This window comes from Lucilia sericata, unplaced genomic scaffold (genome assembly GCF_015586225.1).
Source record: "Lucilia sericata isolate MDLA Ls3-8-SP2 unplaced genomic scaffold, ASM1558622v1 Contig000390F_arrow, whole genome shotgun sequence".
In the NCBI taxonomy this organism is placed as follows: Eukaryota; Metazoa; Arthropoda; class Insecta; order Diptera; family Calliphoridae; genus Lucilia; species Lucilia sericata.
Genome location: NW_023994408.1, coordinates 112,854 through 131,692, shown reverse-complemented (window position 1 = coordinate 131,692; position 18,839 = coordinate 112,854). Strand labels below are relative to the sequence as shown.

Sequence of the window (18,839 nt, the reverse complement as noted above, 5' to 3'; positions counted from 1 at the left end):
AGATCAGTGTATAGTCTGAGCTTTATAATCGATTGTATCTGTATTTATACCCTACATCAATACTTTTAAACTATTTGTTATCAGTTTTCTTTATGCTTTATTTAAAAATGTTCTATTCCACAAAGCAATTGTATCTTTAACTGATTATCCCTACTATTTTTTGCGCCTTTAGTTATTTATCATGTGTATATGCATATTGCAAGTACTTTTGTAAATATTAAAAGAAAAATTCACATACTCATAATGCATTTAAATGATAAAGGAAAAAACAGTAGTATATTTACAAGATATACTGTTGTGTTATTTTTGTAACAATCTGCAATAGAAATTGTGAAAACAAAACACAATCTTTCTCTTTGCGATTATCATCAAAATAATAAATTACGTGATGTAAAATGTTTTTTTGCAAGAAGTTGAACGATGAATAATAAATAATAAATTATAAACAACAAGTAACATTTTGTAATTATTTGCAATTTTTAAAAAGAGTATAAGGCAATGGTGGGTATTAACACTTTATAGTCTAGACTATAAATCACTCAATAGTTTGCACTATAGATGACTCAATAGTCTGGACTAAAGATCGGTCTACAGTCTGGACTATAGATCAGTCTATAGTTTGGACTACAGATCAGTCTATAGTCTGGACTATAGATCAGTCTATAGTCTGGAATATGGAACAGTCTATAGTCTGGACTATAGATCAGTCTATAGTCTGGACTATAGATCAGTCTGAAGTCTGGACTATAGATCAGTCTATAGTCGGACTATGGATCAGTCTATAGTCTGGACTATGGATCAGTCTATAGTCTGGACTATAGATCAGTCTATAGTCTGGACTATAGATTAGTCTACAGTCTGGCCTATAGATCAGTCTATAGTCTGGACTATAGATTAGTCTATAGTCTGGACTCTAGATCAGTCTATAGTCTGGACTATAGATCAGTCTATAGTCTGGACTAAGGATCAGTCTATAGTCTGGACTATAGATCAGTCTATAGTCTGGACTAAGGATCAGTCTATAGTCTATACTATAGATCAGTCTATAGTCTGGTCTATAGATCAGTATATAGTCTGGACTATGGATCAGTCTATAGTCTGGACCATAGATTAGTCTATAGTCTGGACCATAGATTAGTCTATAGTCTGGACTATAGATTAGTCTATAGTCTTGACTATAGATTAGTCTATAGTCTGGACTCTAGATCAGTCTATAGTCTAGACTACAGATTAGTCTATAGTCTGTACTATAGATCAGTCTATAGTCTGGACTCTAGATCAGTCTATAGTCTGGACTATAGATCAGTTTATAGTCTGGACTATAGATCAGTTTATAGTCTGGACTATAGAACAGTCTATAGTCTGGACTCTAGATCATTCTATAGTCTGGACTCTAGATCATTCTATAGTCTGGACTATAGATCAGTCTATAGTCTGGATTATAGATCAGTCTATAGACTGGACTATAGATCAGTCTTTGGTCTGGAATCTAAATTAGTCAATAATGTGGAATATTGATCTGTCTATAGTTTGCACTTTATATCAGTCTATAGTCTGGACCATAGATCATTCTACAGTCTGGACTATAGATCAGTCTATAGTCTGGACCATAGATCAGTCCATTGTCTGTACTAAAGATCAGTCTATAGTTTGCACTTTAGATCAGTTTATAGTCTGGACTATAGATCAGTCTATAGTCTAGACTATAGAGCAGTCTAAAGGCTAGACTATAGATTAATCTAGACTATAGATCAGTTTATTGTATTGAGTATAAATCACTATATATTATGTCTGAACTATACATCAGTCTAAAATCTGGACTATGGTTCAGTCGAAATCAGTAAATATGTTATTTACAGATCGATCTATAATGAGGTATATTGATCCTCAGTCTGTAGTATGAGTTATTGATGATCCTATAGTCTGGCCTATAAATCAGTCTATAATCTGGACTATAAATTAGTCTATAGCTTTGACTATAGGAAAGTCTGATATGTCAAAAGTGTATGACTGGCTCTCTTTATTCCGATCTTTGCTTATGAATGCATTTTATTGTCAATACTTTTTTAATGCATAAAATCTTTAAAATGTATTTGATCGAAATATTTATTAGAAAGTTAATAAAACTTAAAATAATTAAAAAAGCTTGTTTTTATACATACCGAAAACTAAATAATTTTTCAAAGAAATTACGTCCCAGACTGGTGGTCGTCGTCATTATTTTATAAAATTCCATATAAATAAACTGCAGCAAATTTTCGATTAATATAAACACTTTAAAATTTGTGCTCGTTTTGTATATTATTTTTTATTCGATTTAATCACTCATAAAATTGATAAACATTTCTTTAGAAGAAAAAAAAAACACTCATTATTATTAATCAAATAAATTAAAAATTTCTGTGGTATTTAAAAACTTAATTATTATGTTATGCGATAAAACTGCAAAAAAAAAAAACACTTTACTTTCAAATTGATTTAAGAGTAAAAAAAAAGTTATAAACAAATTTAGGTTATAGCACATTATATTTCCTAAAACAATTTGGCCCTGGAATTAATAGTTAAAAACGCAAAAAATGACACTTGTTCTGGGTGTCCGCAAAAAAAAACTTAACTGGGAATTGTGGTGACACCAAAAAATAAATTAATAGCACAGTTAAACAATAAACAAAAAATGTGAATGAAATGCAAACAACATTTTTATTAAAATTTTTTATATTTTTTTATTTCTTAAGACACTTTTATGTTTTAATAAAAAAATCTAGGTTGTGGCCAATTTTCTTTGATGGTTTAAAGCTTTTGAACAAGAAATAAAAACTATTGCGTTGATTTTTTCATAAATTTTGTTAATAAATTTATTATTTTTTGTTTTCAGTTAATCAAATTTTCAACATAAATTTATAATGAACTTTAAATTATTTTTTATTAAATTTTTATGTCTTTTTTGGCAAATTTCTTTTTTACTTTTTCAACTTTTCACAATTCTTTTTTATTAATTATTTGTTATTTTATTATTTAACACTTTTTTATTCATAATATTTGTTGTTATTTAATTAATATAAACATAAATTTACACATTATTCACACGTTTTAGCACTTGAAACCTGTAGAAATTTATATTTTTTTGCGCGAATTAACATTAATTTATCATTTATTTTGCAAATTCTTTGGTGGATTTTTTTTGTTGTTTTATTTTCATATCACATTTCGTGGTGCAAGAGTACCGTTGCTTAAGAATCAAAACAATTTTATATATAAGTTTGTGTGCATGTTTACTTAATGCATTGATCAAAGAGAGTAAATAATGTGAGAAAGAGTGAGAGAGAAAGAATTCCAGAATAAATTTGCCATGAATCACAAAGGAATGAGTTGTTGTTTTTCTTAGTTATTTGTTGTAGTTGTAGTATTTTTTTTTTTTTTTTTAATAACACATTAATATTGTCATATTTGAATGATTTGGTCAGAGATGGACAAGTTTTTAATACAAAATTAAAAAAGTGTTAATTTTCAAATGAGTATGAAAAATAATTTAAATTCTTTAACTCTAACATCTCCCAGCTATGGTTTCACTTTATTTTAGGAAGGGAATCGTCTATTCCCCTCCAATAAATATTTGGATACTAGGTGTTCCCCCCTAAAACAAAAAACAAATGTGAAAAGTAAATTTAATAATATTAAAGTTACGATAAAGAAACTAAATAACCCAGTACTGGCTGAAATACATGCATATTAAAAAACAGTAATTTCCAAATGAGTATGAAAAAGATATTTAAAGTAAAACATCTCCCAGCTATGGTTTTACTTTATTTGACAGAGGGAATCTTGCAGTCCCCAAAGACTGCTGATCTGCTTGCCAGTCAAGTGTCTTTATCCTCCTGCGATCGTGTGCGAAGGGTACAGCTTGCCATTCGCAAAAATTTTGAAGTGAAAGAGATGGATATACCCGGAGAGAGCTCTAAGCAACCTCAGTCTTTAAATAAAGATGAGGAATCCGACTCTGACACCTTAAGCGATAATAAAAACACCAGCATATCCCAGCAAGCAAGAAGTATATCGAATAAAGGAGGTATCTACAACCAAATACAAGGTTTTCTGGGACATAGGGGATAAAGATGCTTCAGGAAACCATAGTGAGCCAATCCCGGAATATATCGGACATATAGGATTCTCCCGAGGAGCTGAACACTCAGAACAAACCTGAGAAGAAAAAGAGCTTTTCTTCTTCTAATATACAGTGGACGGCTAGCCATAACACACTCAAAGGAATCTCAAATCATAATCCTCCGTTAAGCCCAATTAAAGCCCCGAAAAACGTGAATAAAGCAGTTAGATAGTGAAAAAGGAAAAGTTGCCAAGAGAAGACAAAAGCACGATCTCTGCTATGCAGTATATGATGTCCGTTATTTGACAGACAAAATCGCAACAAACCAACTTAATAAGTGAAATCACTTCTAGGTCCGAACAACCAATAGGCAGCGTAACTTGCTGGCTCAGCATAGTTGTGATGCTGATGAAGATGGCATCTTACCAGTGTATGTATTGGCACCCTTGATGAAAATTATATATCCTCATTGTGACCTCCTTGGCTAGTCCTTAGTATGATTTGACATGAGGTCTAACCAGAGAACCACATAATCTGGTACTACGTATGGCCAGTTGCCCGCAGGACTTATCCTGGCTGGTCAGTTGGTTAAGTTCCTTCGGGATCCCATCTACGTGGTTGTAAACGAAAGTGATGTTTACATCTAGGAAGTTAAGCAGCAATGGTCAGAGATAAGATAGCTTAAATATTTGAGCAAAGTGCACGTATACTGGACCGGAATTTCCATATACGTAAATTGTCACCTGCGTGTAACAAACACAATGGGGCGGTCACATAAGCCCCATTGTGTTTGCACCTGCCAACATGGCAGGTGCTCACGTAAAGAACTTCGAAATTCATTCCTCATTGTAACAGCGCTAAGCTGAGGCTGGTCAAGAAGATTGATCTACTAGTGAACAACCTAATACCTTCTAAAGCGAACAAAACGTAGAGAGCGTTAGCTGCGTGTTAATCATGGGTAATGTGATGTCGATGAGGTTCACACTTTATCAATGAGCTGGTAGCCCCAAGAACTTGCTGGAAAATATCCCTTCTCCCTGGGACAGCGCTAAGATAGGATTGGTCAAGAAGTTAAATCTTCCGGTGCCCTCAAAATCCACTATAAATTGAGTAATTGAAAATTCATGGCATCAAAATGCTTAACCGGCTGTGAAGAAATGTAATATCTTTCATAGGAAAATATGAAAACTGGAAGCACTCTCCTTTTAAATGATATCGACAGCAACTCCAATATTAGTCTTACTAAAAAACCAGTTTCCAGTAAAAAAAAATACTAAACTTCAAGTGCTCTTTCAACTTTTGTGGATCGCAGAAGGACCAACCCACTTTTATGGTTGATTGGTTGCTTGATTGCTTTGTACATCGTGCAGAAACTTATATTCAAAGATCAAAATTAAGTCTATCTTGACTTTTGGCGGTATGAAGTGGATAAAAATTAGTTCAGACAACAGGTGTTAAAAGGAGTCTTTGCTAAACCAGGGTTAATCATAGCAGATTTCGGTATAGGAGTTTTCTAAAAGTATTGAATACAGTGACAGACAGTACAAAGTAACTGATAGTTTATGAGTTTCAAACTCAAATCTTAATGTTTTAAAGAAGAATCACACTTATCAAGACCGACAAAACCCGAAAAGTAATTCCCATTTAATTGCAATTTTTCAAGATGTTTGTTCGAGATTCCACGACTTGAGTTTCTACTTTACAACTACGAGTAGGAACCAAATACTTCTTAATTTTAAGGCATCGAGAAAAAAAACCTTGATTCACATTTACTGGGCTAATTTTCTCTTCAAAAGTAAAGTACATATTTAGATTTCATCTCCCCAGACTGAATGGAGAGATGGATCGGAATTTCACCAGATTTATCAATCCCTCTTTGCCTTTTTTAAATAATATTCAGACTACATGTTTGGTTTACTTTTACACTTTCAATCAAAAGAAAATCCTTTTAAAGAAATTCTTAACAAAAACTTTTTCTATTTAAAGTTTATCTTTCTCTCATCATTTCCTCATTAAACACTCTTTAAAACATGCCAACACGTTTAACAATAACATTTACTAGTTTTCCATTATTTATCAAAACTTGTCCATTTCTCCAAACATCCATCCATTCATGGTGCAAATCAAATGATCTTTATTTTTCTAATTCATATCAAAAACACAACAAAAGTAAATTCTTGTTAAAAATTAGCAGGGAAAAAAACTACTACCGTATTTACGATGTTTTCGCGTTTGTTTGTTAGAAATCTTTTGAATTTTTTTCTTTTCTCTATTGCTAATTCTTGTACTTCTTTTTTTTGTTAATGCTCGCTTGTTGTTTACAATTCTAAAGAATTCAATTGCGCTCTTCTTGTTATTATTATTTTAAATTCTTTTCTTTTTTATATATTTCTTCAAGATATATATAATAATATTTAAAGATACGACAAATACGACAGCGACGCATTCGTTCGGTTTGAAAGCAATTCGGCGACTAAATCTTTAAAATGATCCAGCTGAATTGTATCTACAAGTGAGTACTAAACAAGTACGTAGTGGTTCCATTGGATACCATCCATACACAGATATTAGTGAATGCTTTCGTGTGAGTGTAAACTTGTGCATTTGCCAGCCATGACTTGATTTGGCGGCCGTTTTTCTTAAACATATATACTCGCATAGTTTATTATTTTCTTTAGTATGAGTTTGCACAGTGGGTTGAACTGGAAAGAGAGTGAACATTTTTTCATACTTTGATCGTTTGGAAATTTTGAATTGTAACTTTAAGAAGGAAACTGAATAAAACGTAATAAAGTATATTATAATATTCCGAACCGATAGTAGATTATGATCTGAATTATAGTTAAACAAATTGGACAAATTCTATGCAAATATCAATCTAAAATCTTAACGAATGAGAAAGAAAATCTGAAACAGCTGACTGATTTCATCCAAAGATGGCTTAGGAGATGAAAGTCAACACATGGCGTAACAATACCAATCAATACCAATCTCAAACAACATTATTCCGCTTATTAAAATACTAGGACCAGTTCCAATGCTCAAATTTTAAATCAAGATCACTACAACATTCAGTTGTCTTACGACTTAAGTGGGATTTTCTGAGGGACTTCAAAATGTTACTGATTTCGATCACAAACTTTTCTATTGGCACCACTGTACCAAATCGTCTTTAGGAAACTTCGTCATCCTCGTCTTCGTTGTATCAGTGTCGTCGTCGTCGCAATTGTTGGTTTTCTTCGCCCATATTATAGCCGAGAGAGTTTTTCGCTAATATCTGTTGTTATTGTTGTTTTTTTTTTCGTTTATATCCGTCCATTGTTTAGTTTTTATGTTGTTATTGTTTGATTCATTTGTTTTCATTTATTTATTTATTTATTTATTTTTTTTTTTTTTGTTTACTGGTCGGTTTTTATTCACATATACACGATGGGCCATCCAAACAATACCATCCATTTCTGTATGCAAGTGTGAGCTTTTATTTTAATACGGATGGATTTTTCTTTAAAAGTTGCTGGCTGAGTTGTGTTGTTGATAGTTTTCTTGTAAATGAATCATGTTGCTGTTTTATGACGACTGCGATGTTGATGATGATCGCGATTATTTTGTCTTTTTTCTATAAATGTGGTTGATTTTATTATAAAATGCGTATTTGAGTGTTTGTAATTTTCCTTTTTTGCGTTTTAGCTTGAAATTTTCTTCTTTATTTGTTCATGATGTTGCAAAAAGCCGGTTTGCCTGCCTGTTGCTTTGGAACGTGGATGAAATATTTTGCGTATCTTTCTATGAATTTGTGCTATTTGAACTTTTAACAGACCCACTGCTTTGTCCTCTCTGGCGTGTATGGCTATTTTTTAAAAAATTAAAAATAAAAAAAGCAGTCTTCAACTGAAAGAAAGAACGAACGAAGGAACGAACGAAACCTAGGAACGAAAATCCGGAACGACAACGAACAACTAACTAACTAACTAACTAACAAAACGAACTAAACTAACAAAACTAAACGAACGAAACAACGACAACGAAAAAACGAAAAAAAAACGAACGAAAGAACAACGAAAACGAACGAAAGAACGAAAACGAACGAACGAACGAACGAACGAAAAAAATAACTAAACGAACGAACGAACGAGAAACGAACGAACAACGACGAACGAACGAAACGAACGAACGAACGAACGAACTACTAACGAACGAAGAACGAATAACGAACGAACGAACGAAAAACGAACGAACGAACGAAAAGAAAAGACAAACTAACTAACTAACGAACGAACTAACTAAAGAACTAACTAACTAACTAACGAACTAACGAACTAACTAACTAACGAAGAACTAACGAACGAACGAACGAACGAAACGAACGAAAAACGAACGAACTAACGAAGAACGAACGAACTAACGAACGAACGAACAACGAACGAACGAAAACGAACTAACGAATAACGAACGAACGAACTAACGAACGAACTAACGAACGAACTAACGAACGAACTAACGAACTACAACGAACGAACTAACGAACACAACTAACTAACTAACTAACGAAACTAACTAACTAAAAACTAACTAACTAACTAACTAACTAACTAACTAACTAACTAACTAACTAACTAACTAACTAACTAACTAACTAACTAACTAACTAAAACTAACTAACTTACTACTTCAGTTCTAGTTCAGTTCAAGATCAGTTTAAGTTCAGTTCCAGTTCAGTTCTAGTTCAGTTCTAGTTCAGTTCAGTTCTACTTCGGTTCTAGTTCAGTTCCAGTTCAGTTCTAGTTCAGTTCTAGTTCAGTTCTAGTTCAGTTCTAGTTCAGTTCTAGTTCAGTTCTAGTTCAGTTCTAGTTCAGTTATAGTTCAGTTATAGTTCAGTTCTAGTTCAGTTCTACTTCAGTTCTAGTTCAGTTCTAGTTTAGTTCTATTTCAGTTCTAGTTCAGTTCTAGTTCAGTTTTAGTTCAGTTCTAGTTCAGTTCTAGTTTAGTTCTAGTTCAGTTCAGTTTTAATGCTCTTGCAATTACGATTTCAAAAAAGATATTTATGTAATTCATTGAAATAACTGTAGATAAAAGTACTTAGACCATAAGTTATTAAAATTACTTTATCTTAGATTTTATCTAAACTACTCAAGATTTTACTCTTACTCTCCAATATAAACTTAATAATATAGCCTGCAGTTTCGTGCATTTAAAAAATAAATTGAAAATTATTTTGAAAGCTATTTCTTCAATTAAATTAAACAACCTAATAAAAGTGTTTAAAATAAAAGCTTTCTTTTTCTACAAAAAAAAAAAAAAAACAACTATGTACTCTTCTTGTTTACACATAAAGAGTAATTGCAATTATTTTCTAAAATATTTAAGTTTATTTAGCACCAACAAAAGCAATTAAATCTTAACAAGATCTACAACAAAATACTAAATTATACTTAGACAGACAGATAGACAAATAGGTAGACATACAAAAGGACGGAAGGAAGAATCTACAAATAAATGAATGGAAAATTGCAAAACAAAGTAACAAGAGGCAGACCCATTAACCCACAATTCCATAAAATACCAAGAAAGACTGCTTACATTATTTACTGCTGCTAATACTGGCAGATACTTATTTACAAAACATTAACTAAAACTCTTTACATTAAAAAAAATACTAAAAATATAAAAACTATAACTATTCGCAATAAAACTGCGCGGTTTTAGCTTCAACACATATAAATTTTCCTTCAATACTAAAATTAGTGTTCACTGAAGCATTTTCCTTAAACATGCACCATCCATGCACGGTGGCAGTGTTTAAATTTAATTTTAGTTTTTTCTTACTTTTTCCCTAAATTTTTTCTTCTTAATTTGTGCCATTAGTTTTGTCGGCCTACAACAAATTCAACTCCTACAGAAAGAAGTCTTGTCTTCTGTAGTCATTTTTGTGTGATTACTTAGTTGTGTACACAAAGACAGATGGACGGACATTCTTACATTTTCCATTAATATATATTTTAGTTGGTTCTTGCTTTCTTTTAATTTGACCAAATTTCCGCATTGTTGTGTTTGCCAAAAAAAATTGTTAAAAGAAATTAAATTGTTGGAAAAAATGTTGTATATTGTGGTGGATCATTAGAAATATGTAGTTTAACATGCTGGAATTTTGATAGTTGAACACTTAAAATAATAAAAATTAGTAGAGTAATAAAATATTATCTTTATTACTTTAGAATAATTTGTTTAATGCAAGAAAAATATAATTGCATTTATGAGAAAAGAAATGTTTTCTTCACTTTCATTTCACATAATGAAAAGTGTTGGAAAACGCAAGATTTTCCATAGGTTACTGATGTTAATTTTTCTGCAACTATTGTAGTAAAAATTTAAAGTCGAGTTTATCCAACTTCTGGTAGGGATTATGTAGTTGAACCATAAACTGACTTTTAGCCTATCTTATAGGGGGAGTAGGACAGCTCTACGAAGCCCTGTTCGAGTTTAGTTTTGTGTGCCGAGTCTTGCATGTGGAAATTTAACTCTAACCATTGGAACTTCCAATAGTCCAGTCTATAGTCCAGCCCTGGAATAGCCTACTTATAGTCTAGCCTATAGTCTAGTCTATAGTCTAGTCTATAGTCTAGTCTATAGTCTAGTCTATAGTCTAGTCTATAGTCTAGTCTATAGTCTAGTCTATAGTCTAGTCTATAGTCTATAGTCTAGTCTATAGTCTAGTCTATAGTCTAGTCTATAGTCTAGTCTATAGTCTAGTCTATAGTCTAGTCTATAGTCTAGTCTATAGTCTAGTCTATAGTCTAGTCTATAGTCTAGTCTATAGTCTAGTCTATAGTCTAGTCTATAGTCTAGTCTATAGTCTAGTCTATAGTCTAGTCTATAGTCTAGTCTATAGTCTAGTCTATAGTCTAGTCTATAGTCTAGTCTATAGTTTAGTCTATAGTCTAGTCTATAGTCTAGTCTATAGTCTAGTCTATAGTCTAGTCTATAGTCTAGTCTATAGTCTAGTCTATAGTTTAGTCTATAGTCTAGTCTATAGTCTAGTCTATAGTCTAGTCTATAGTCTAGTCTATAGTCTAGTCTATAGTCTAGTCTATAGTCTAGTCTATAGTCTAGTCTAGTCTATAGTCTAGTCTATAGTCTAGTCTATAGTCTAGTCTATAGTCTAGTCTATAGTCTAGTCTATAGTCTAGTCTATAGTCTAGTCTATAGTCTAGTCTATAGTCTAGTCTATAGTCTAGTCTATAGTCTAGTCTATAGTCTAGTCTATAGTCTAGTCTATAGTCTAGTCTATAGTCTAGTCTATAGTCTAGTCTATAGTCTAGTCTATAGTCTAGTCTTAAGTCTAGTCTATAGTCTAGTCTAAAGTCTAGTCTATAGCAGTATAAAGTCTAGTCTATAGTCTAATCTTATGTAGTTTTATATTGTTCTTTCGTAGCTTGACACTGAAAACTTCACTTGTTTTCCTTGAGAACCCATTATAAAATTGACTCCACAACAATTTAATTTTTATGCTGAGAAACCCACAGAAATTATAACTTAAAAATACAACCAACTAAATTTTATACATTAGCAGGCAAAACTAAACAACCTTAGCTCAGAGAGTAAACTCATTATCCGGCGAAAACATATTACAAATCTAGACAAAGATCAATGACAACAACAATTTTTAAATATATAATACAAGTACACTGTAAGACAGACAATCCTACAAATGCGTAGATGTTAAAAACCCAAATAAACATTAAAACAAAAACAAAAATAGTTTGCTATTTTTTACTAAAATTATACAAGAAAAAAAATATTTAAGGAATGAACAAATTCGCAGCAGACCCAACGAACGCAACGAGCATAAAAGAGGTGGACATTTTTATCAACGACAATGAAATCAACGGAAAAGCTAAAAAATCAAGAAAAAAATTATAAAGTCAGATAAGCTGCAGCAGCAACAACAACATTGAAAATAAAGGAAAAAATGTCACTTTTATAAAAATGTTAAACTTGCAAAAAGGTAAAGGGGGAAATATTTAAACATTTTTTCCTGGCTTCATTTGGTCATGGAAGACTTAACAAAATTACAAGACAATTGTAAATAAAACATGACATGAAAACAATGCTTTGCTTAATTTACATTAGGTCAGGTATGATATACAAAAATATATAAATTTTATTTTATAAATAAATTTCGTTAAATATTTATTTATGATGAATTTATTTGTATTTTGCGGGTTTAAACTGTGTAAAGTATGAAGTGAAGCAAAAGTTTAGTGGTTGGTTAACCAGTGGTCAATATGGTGACTTATGATTATATGATACTGAAAGAAATTTGTTTAAGGGCAACAAATTGTTTTAATGGTAAATCAATATGGTCTGCATATTTATTTTATAATATACAGCCTAGTCTATAGTCCAGTCTATAGTCTAGACTATATTCTAGTATATAATCAAGTCAATAGTCTAGTCAATAGCCTAGTGTATAGTCTTGTCTATAGTCTATGGTTTAGTTTATAGTCAAGTCTAAAGCCTATTCTATAGTCTACATTCAAGTCTATATTCGAGTCTATATTTTAGTCTATAGTCCATTCTATAGTCTAGTTTATAGACCAGCCATAGTCTAGTCTATAGTCTATTCTCTAGTCATGTCTCTAGTCTAGTCTATAGTCTAGTCTATAGTCTAGTCTAGTCTCGTCTATAGTCTATTTTCTAGTCTTGTCTCTAGCCTCTAGCCTAGTCCATAGTCTAGTCTATAGCCTAGTCCATAGTCTAGTCTATAGTCTAGACTATAGTCTAGTCTATAGTCTAGACTATAGTCTAGTCTATAGTCTAGTATATAGTCCAGTCTATAGTCTAGTATATAGTCTAGTCTATAGTCTAGTATATAGTCCAGTCTATAGTCTAGTATATAGACTAGTCTATAGTCTAGTCTATAGTCTACTCTATAGCCTAGTCTATAGTCTAGTCTATAGTCTAGTCTATAGTCTAGTCTATAGTCTAGTCTATAGTCTAGTCTATAGTCTAGTCTATAGTCTAGACTATAGTCTAGTCTATAGTCTAGACTATAGTCTAGTCTATAGTCTAGACTATAGTCTAGTCTATAGTCTAGTATATAGTCCAGTCTATAGTCTAGTATATAGTCTAGTCTATAGTCTAGTCTATAGTCTACTCTATAGCCTAGTCTATAGTCTAGTCTATAGTCTAGTCTATAGTCTACTATATAGCCTAGTCTATAGTCTAGTCTATAGTCTAGTCTATAGTCTAGTCTATAGTCTAGTCTAGTCTAGTCTATAGTCTAGTCTATAGTCTAGTATAGTCTAGTCTATAGTCTAGTCTATAGTCTAGTCTATAGTCTAGTCTATAGTCTAGTCTATAGTCTAGTCTATAGTCTAGTCTATAGTCTAGTCTATAGTCTAGTCTATAGTCTAGTCTATAGTCTAGTCTATAGTCTAGTCTATAGTCTAGTCTATAGTCTAGTCTATAGTCTAGTCTATAGTCTAGTCTATAGTCTAGTCTATAGTCTAGTATAGTCTAGTCTATAGTCTAGTCTATAGTCTAGTCTATAGTCTAGTCTATAGTCTAGTCTATAGTCTAGTCTATAGTCTAGTCTATAGTCTAGTCTATAGTCTAGTCTATAGTCTAGTCTATAGTCTAGTCTATAGTCTAGTCTATAGTCTAGTCTATAGTCTAGTCTATAGTCTAGTCTATAGTCTAGTCTATAGTCTAGTCTATAGTCTAGTCTATAGTCTAGTCTATAGTCTAGTCCATAGTCTAGTCTATAGTCTAGTCCATAGTCTAGTCTATAGTCTAGTCTATAGTCTAGTCTATAGTCTAGTCTATAGTCTAGTCTATAGTCTAGTCTATAGTCTAGTCTATAGTCTAGTCTATAGTCTAGTCTATAGTCTAGTCTATAGTCTAGTCTATAGTCTAGTCTATAGTCTAGTCTATAGTCTAGTCTATAGTCTAGTCTATAGTCTAGTCTATAGTCTAGTCTATAGTCTAGTCTATAGTCTAGTCTATAGTTTTAGTCTATAGTCTAGTCTATAGTCTAGTCTATAGTCTAGTCTATAGTTTTAGTCTATAGTCTAGTCTATAGTCTAGTCTATAGTCTAGTCTATAGTTTTAGTCTATAGTCTAGTCTATAGTCTAGTCTATAGTCTAGTCTATAGTCTAGTCTATAGTCTAGTCTATAGTCTAGTCTATAGTCTAGTCTATAGTCTAGTCTATAGTCTAGTCTATAGTCTAGTCTATAGTCTAGTCTATAGTCTAGTCTATAGTCTAGTCTATAGTCTAGTCTATAGTCTAGTCTATAGTCTAGTCTATAGTCTAGTCTATAGTCTAGTCTATAGTCTAGTCTATAGTCTAGTCTATAGTCTAGTCTATAGTCTAGTCTATAGTCTAGTCTATAGTCTAGTCTATAGTCTATTCTATAGTCTAGTCTATAGTCAGTCTATAGTCTAGTCTATAGTCTAGTCTATAGTCTAGTCTATAGTCTAGTCTATAGTCTAGTCTATAGTCTAGTCTATAGTCTAGTCTATAGTCTAGTCTATAGTCTAGTCTATAGTCTAGTCTATAGTCTAGTCTATAGTCTAGTCTATAGTCTAGTCTATAGTCTAGTCTATAGTCTAGTCTATAGTCTAGTCTATAGTCTAGTCTATAGTCTAGTCTATAGTCTAGTCTATAGTCTAGTCTATAGTCTAGTCTATAGTCTAGTATAGTCTAGTCTATAGTCTAGTCTATAGTCTAGTCTATAGTCTAGTCTATAGTCTAGTCTATAGTCTAGTCTATAGTCTAGTCTATAGTCTAGTCTATAGTCTAGTCTATAGTCTAGTCTATAGTCTAGTCTATAGTCTAGTCTATAGTCTAGTCTATAGTCTAGTCTATAGTCTAGTCTATAGTCTAGTCTATAGTCAGTCTATAGTCTAGTCTATAGTCTAGTCTATAGTCTAGTCTATAGTCTAGTCTATAGTCTAGTCTATAGTCTAGTCTATAGTCTAGTCTATAGTCTAGTCTATAGTCTAGTCTATAGTCTAGTCTATAGTCTAGTCTATAGTCTAGTCTATAGTCTAGTCTATAGTCTAGTCTATAGTCTAGTCTATAGTCTAGTCTATAGTCTAGTCTATAGTCTAGTCTATAGTCTAGTCTATAGTCTAGTCTATAGTCTAGTCTATAGTCTAGTCTATAGTCTAGTCTATAGTCTAGTCTATAGTCTAGTCTATAGTCTAGTCTATAGTCTAGTCTATAGTCTAGTCTATAGTCTAGTCTATAGTCTAGTCTATAGTCTAGTCTATAGTCTAGTCTATAGTCTAGTCTATAGTCTAGTCTATAGTCTAGTCTATAGTCTAGTCTATAGTCTAGTCTATAGTCTAGTCTATAGTCTAGTCTATAGTCTAGTCTATAGTCTAGTCTATAGTCTAGTCTATAGTCTAGTCTATAGTCTAGTCTATAGTCTAGTCTATAGTCTAGTCTATAGTCTAGTCTATAGTCTAGTCTATAGTCTAGTCTATAGTCTAGTCTATAGTCTAGTCTATAGTCTAGTCTATAGTCTAGTCTATAGTCTAGTCTATAGTCTAGTCTATAGTCTAGTCTATAGTCTAGTCTATAGTCTAGTCTATAGTCTAGTCTATAGTCTAGTCTATAGTCTAGTCTATAGTCTAGTCTATAGTCTAGTCTATAGTCTAGTCTATAGTCTAGTCTATCTTCTATAGTCTAGTCTATAGTCTAGTCTATAGTCTAGTCTATAGTCTAGTCTATAGTCTAGTCTATAGTCTAGTCTATGTCTAGTCTATAGTCTAGTCTATAGTCTAGTCTATAGTCTAGTCTATAGTCTAGTCTATAGTCTAGTCTATAGTCTAGTCTATAGTCTAGTCTATAGTCTAGTCTATAGTCTAGTCTATAGTCTAGTCTATAGTCTAGTCTATAGTCTAGTCTATAGTCTAGTCTATAGTCTAGTCTACAGTCTAGTCTATAGTCTAGTCTGTCTAGTCTAGTCTAGTCTAGTCTAGTCTAGTCTAGTCTATAGTCTAGTCTAGTCTAGTCTAGTCTAGTAGTCTAGTCTAGTCTAGTCTATAGTCTAGTCTATAGTCTAGTCTATAGTCTAGTCTATAGTCTAGTCTATAGTCTAGTCTATAGTCTAGTCTATAGTCTAGTCTATAGTCTAGTCTATAGTCTAGTCTATAGTCTAGTCTATAGTCTAGTCTATAGTCTAGTCTATAGTCTAGTCTATAGTCTAGTCTATAGTCTAGTCTATAGTCTAGTCTATAGTCTAGTAGTCTATAGTCTAGTCTATAGTCTAGTCTATAGTCTAGTCTATAGTCTAGTCTATAGTCTAGTCTATAGTCTAGTCTATAGTCTAGTCTATAGTCTAGTCTATAGTCTAGTCTATAGTCTAGTCTATAGTCTAGTCTATAGTCTAGTCTATAGTAGTCTATAGTCTAGTCTATAGTCTAGTCTATAGTCTAGTCTATAGCTAGTCTATAGTCTAGTCTATAGTCTAGTCTATAGTCTAGTCTATAGTCTAGTCTATAGTCTAGTCTATAGTCTAGTCTATAGTCTAGTCTATAGTCTAGTCTATAGTCTAGTCTATAGTCTAGTCTATAGTCTAGTCTATAGTCTAGTCTATAGTCTAGTCTATAGTCTAGTCTATAGTCTAGTCTATAGTCTAGTCTATAGTCTAGTCTATAGTCTAGTCTATAGTCTAGTCTATAGTCTAGTCTATAGTTTTTTCCCCCCTTCGAATTTCCCTTGATGTAAAACATTTAAAAGTAACCACTTTTCTGCTTTCTTAGACTTTCTTCGTTCGCATTCAGTATTCGTTATTATTATAAATTTTTTAATTTATTTATAATTCATTGCATTTCAATACCACGTACTTACTTACTAACTGACTTGACTGGTCGATCGGTCGGCTAGCCGGACAGTGGTCACTACTCTTGACAAAAGTTGATTCACCTAAAACGAAATTAACTAAATGTTTTGTCACCCAGGCTGGCAGGCAGGCTCGCTGACAAAAGTGGCGTCGTTTTTCTTGTTCACTTGTTTTCCACTACACTTGGGTAAATTGTGGTTATTGAACCGAGAAAAAAATCAAACTTAGCGGCTGGTCATATGACGACAACAATTTCTTATGGTCATTAAGTAGTTTTACGACACTAATAACAACAATTTATAAATTAAATACTTCATACTTGTAAAATATTGAAAGCGAAATGATGGTAGAGGATTGGTTTGGGTTTTCTTCGTTTGTTTGTTTGTTTGTTGCAAAAAAAAGTTAATAAGAAATAAAAAGAAAAAAATTTATAAATTGAAAATATTTATTTACAAACTAATTTTTTATTTCTCGATTTGTGAGATTTTAATTAGTTGTGCAATGAATAATATTCAAATAATCATGTTTATTGCACAATGGGGTAGAGTTAATATAGCTTAAACATTGATAAACATTTTAAATAGAGATAGAAAAGAAATATTTGCGTTAAAGTTCGGACGAAGGACTACACAATCTATGCAGGATTCATGCTTTGGGTTCTCAAAGTATATTTTCACAGTCATCCAAATATTACGAGTTTTGTGATTCGCTCGATTTCAACGGGTTTTCAAACCTAAAATTTTTAGGTATATTTTGCGAATTCATCGAATTTTTGTAATATGCAAAATAATAGCATAATTTTAGGCAATTAATATAATACTTTAAACTAGTCGGAAGGACCATTTAGTTATTGCTATGTACTCTCTTTACGCAATCTTCATTAGCAGCTTCAAAAACCTTTGGTATGTGGGTGTAGCACATTAACATTTTTATTTACAATTCTTGTTTAAATAGTTCATCCTTTTTAATCTTTTAACATCACTTATGATTCATAATCTTAAATAATGTTAAAAGCTTTTCTTCTTTTTTTTTTTAATAAAAACTAAAAATAAATTTGTTCAACATTTTCTCCCCAAAATTTGTTGGAATTCATTTTAAAATGAAAATATTTTTATTTGAACAGAACATCCCTTCCTCACCAGTTTTTCATCAAAATAAAAACCTACATTAAAATTTATGTTTAAATAACAAACACACTCGGCTATATAGTAGCAATTTTGCTAATTCACCATTGTATATTTGGTTGTAAAAGAGTAAAGAGAAGATACACATAAATGAAATAAATTCACAACTCCCCTCTTCGAGGAAGAAAACCAGAAGTATAAAGAATGATTTCATTCCGTTTTGAGAAATAAAACGGAAATTGAATGAAATTTATTCTTAAAGAGAAAATTTTTCGACATATCTTTATAATTTATTAAAAACATAGATTTTCAATAAAGAGAAACCCGATCGCAGATTTTCTATAAAGAGAAAATTTATTTTGATTTCCCATGAAGTCAAAATTGATTTATCCGAAACAAAAAATTTCTCTATAAAAAGAAAATTTAACTGAATATTTTCTAAAAGAAAAAAATTCAACGGAAAATTTCTTATAAGACAAAAATTCATCAAAAAATTTTCTATAAAAAGAAAATTTATCCCGAAATTTTCTATAAAAAGAAAATTTATTCGAAATTTTTTCCATAAAAAGAAAAATTATCCGAATTTTTCTATAAACAGAAAACTTGAAGGAATTTATTCTATAAAAAGAAAATTTATCCGAAGATTTTCTATAAAACGAGAACTTATTAGAAATTTTTTCTATAAAAAGAAAATGAATCCGAAAATTTTTTATAAAAAGAAAATGAATAAGAAAATTTTCTATAAATTTGTTCAAATTTA

At 31.5% G+C, this 18,839-nt stretch overlaps 1 protein-coding gene across 2 annotated transcripts in view; it reads right to left on the bottom strand.

The window, feature by feature from the left end:
- LOC119604416 (protein sprint) overlaps positions 1-18,839 on the bottom strand; it is a 288,645-nt gene that overhangs the window by 207,519 nt on the left and 62,287 nt on the right. The window contains exons 1-2 of one of the 2 annotated variants that reach the window (XM_037957000.1): positions 6,313-6,562; positions 2,163-2,346 (exon numbers count right to left, since the gene is read on the bottom strand). The exons of the other annotated variant lie outside the window; for it this stretch is intronic. Coding sequence (XP_037812928.1) covers positions 2,163-2,236 — 74 coding nt within the window. The 5' untranslated portion in view covers positions 2,237-2,346; positions 6,313-6,562. Of the gene's footprint in view, positions 1-2,162; positions 2,347-6,312; positions 6,563-18,839 lie in introns of those variants that run through there. 2 annotated transcript variants of the gene reach the window in all.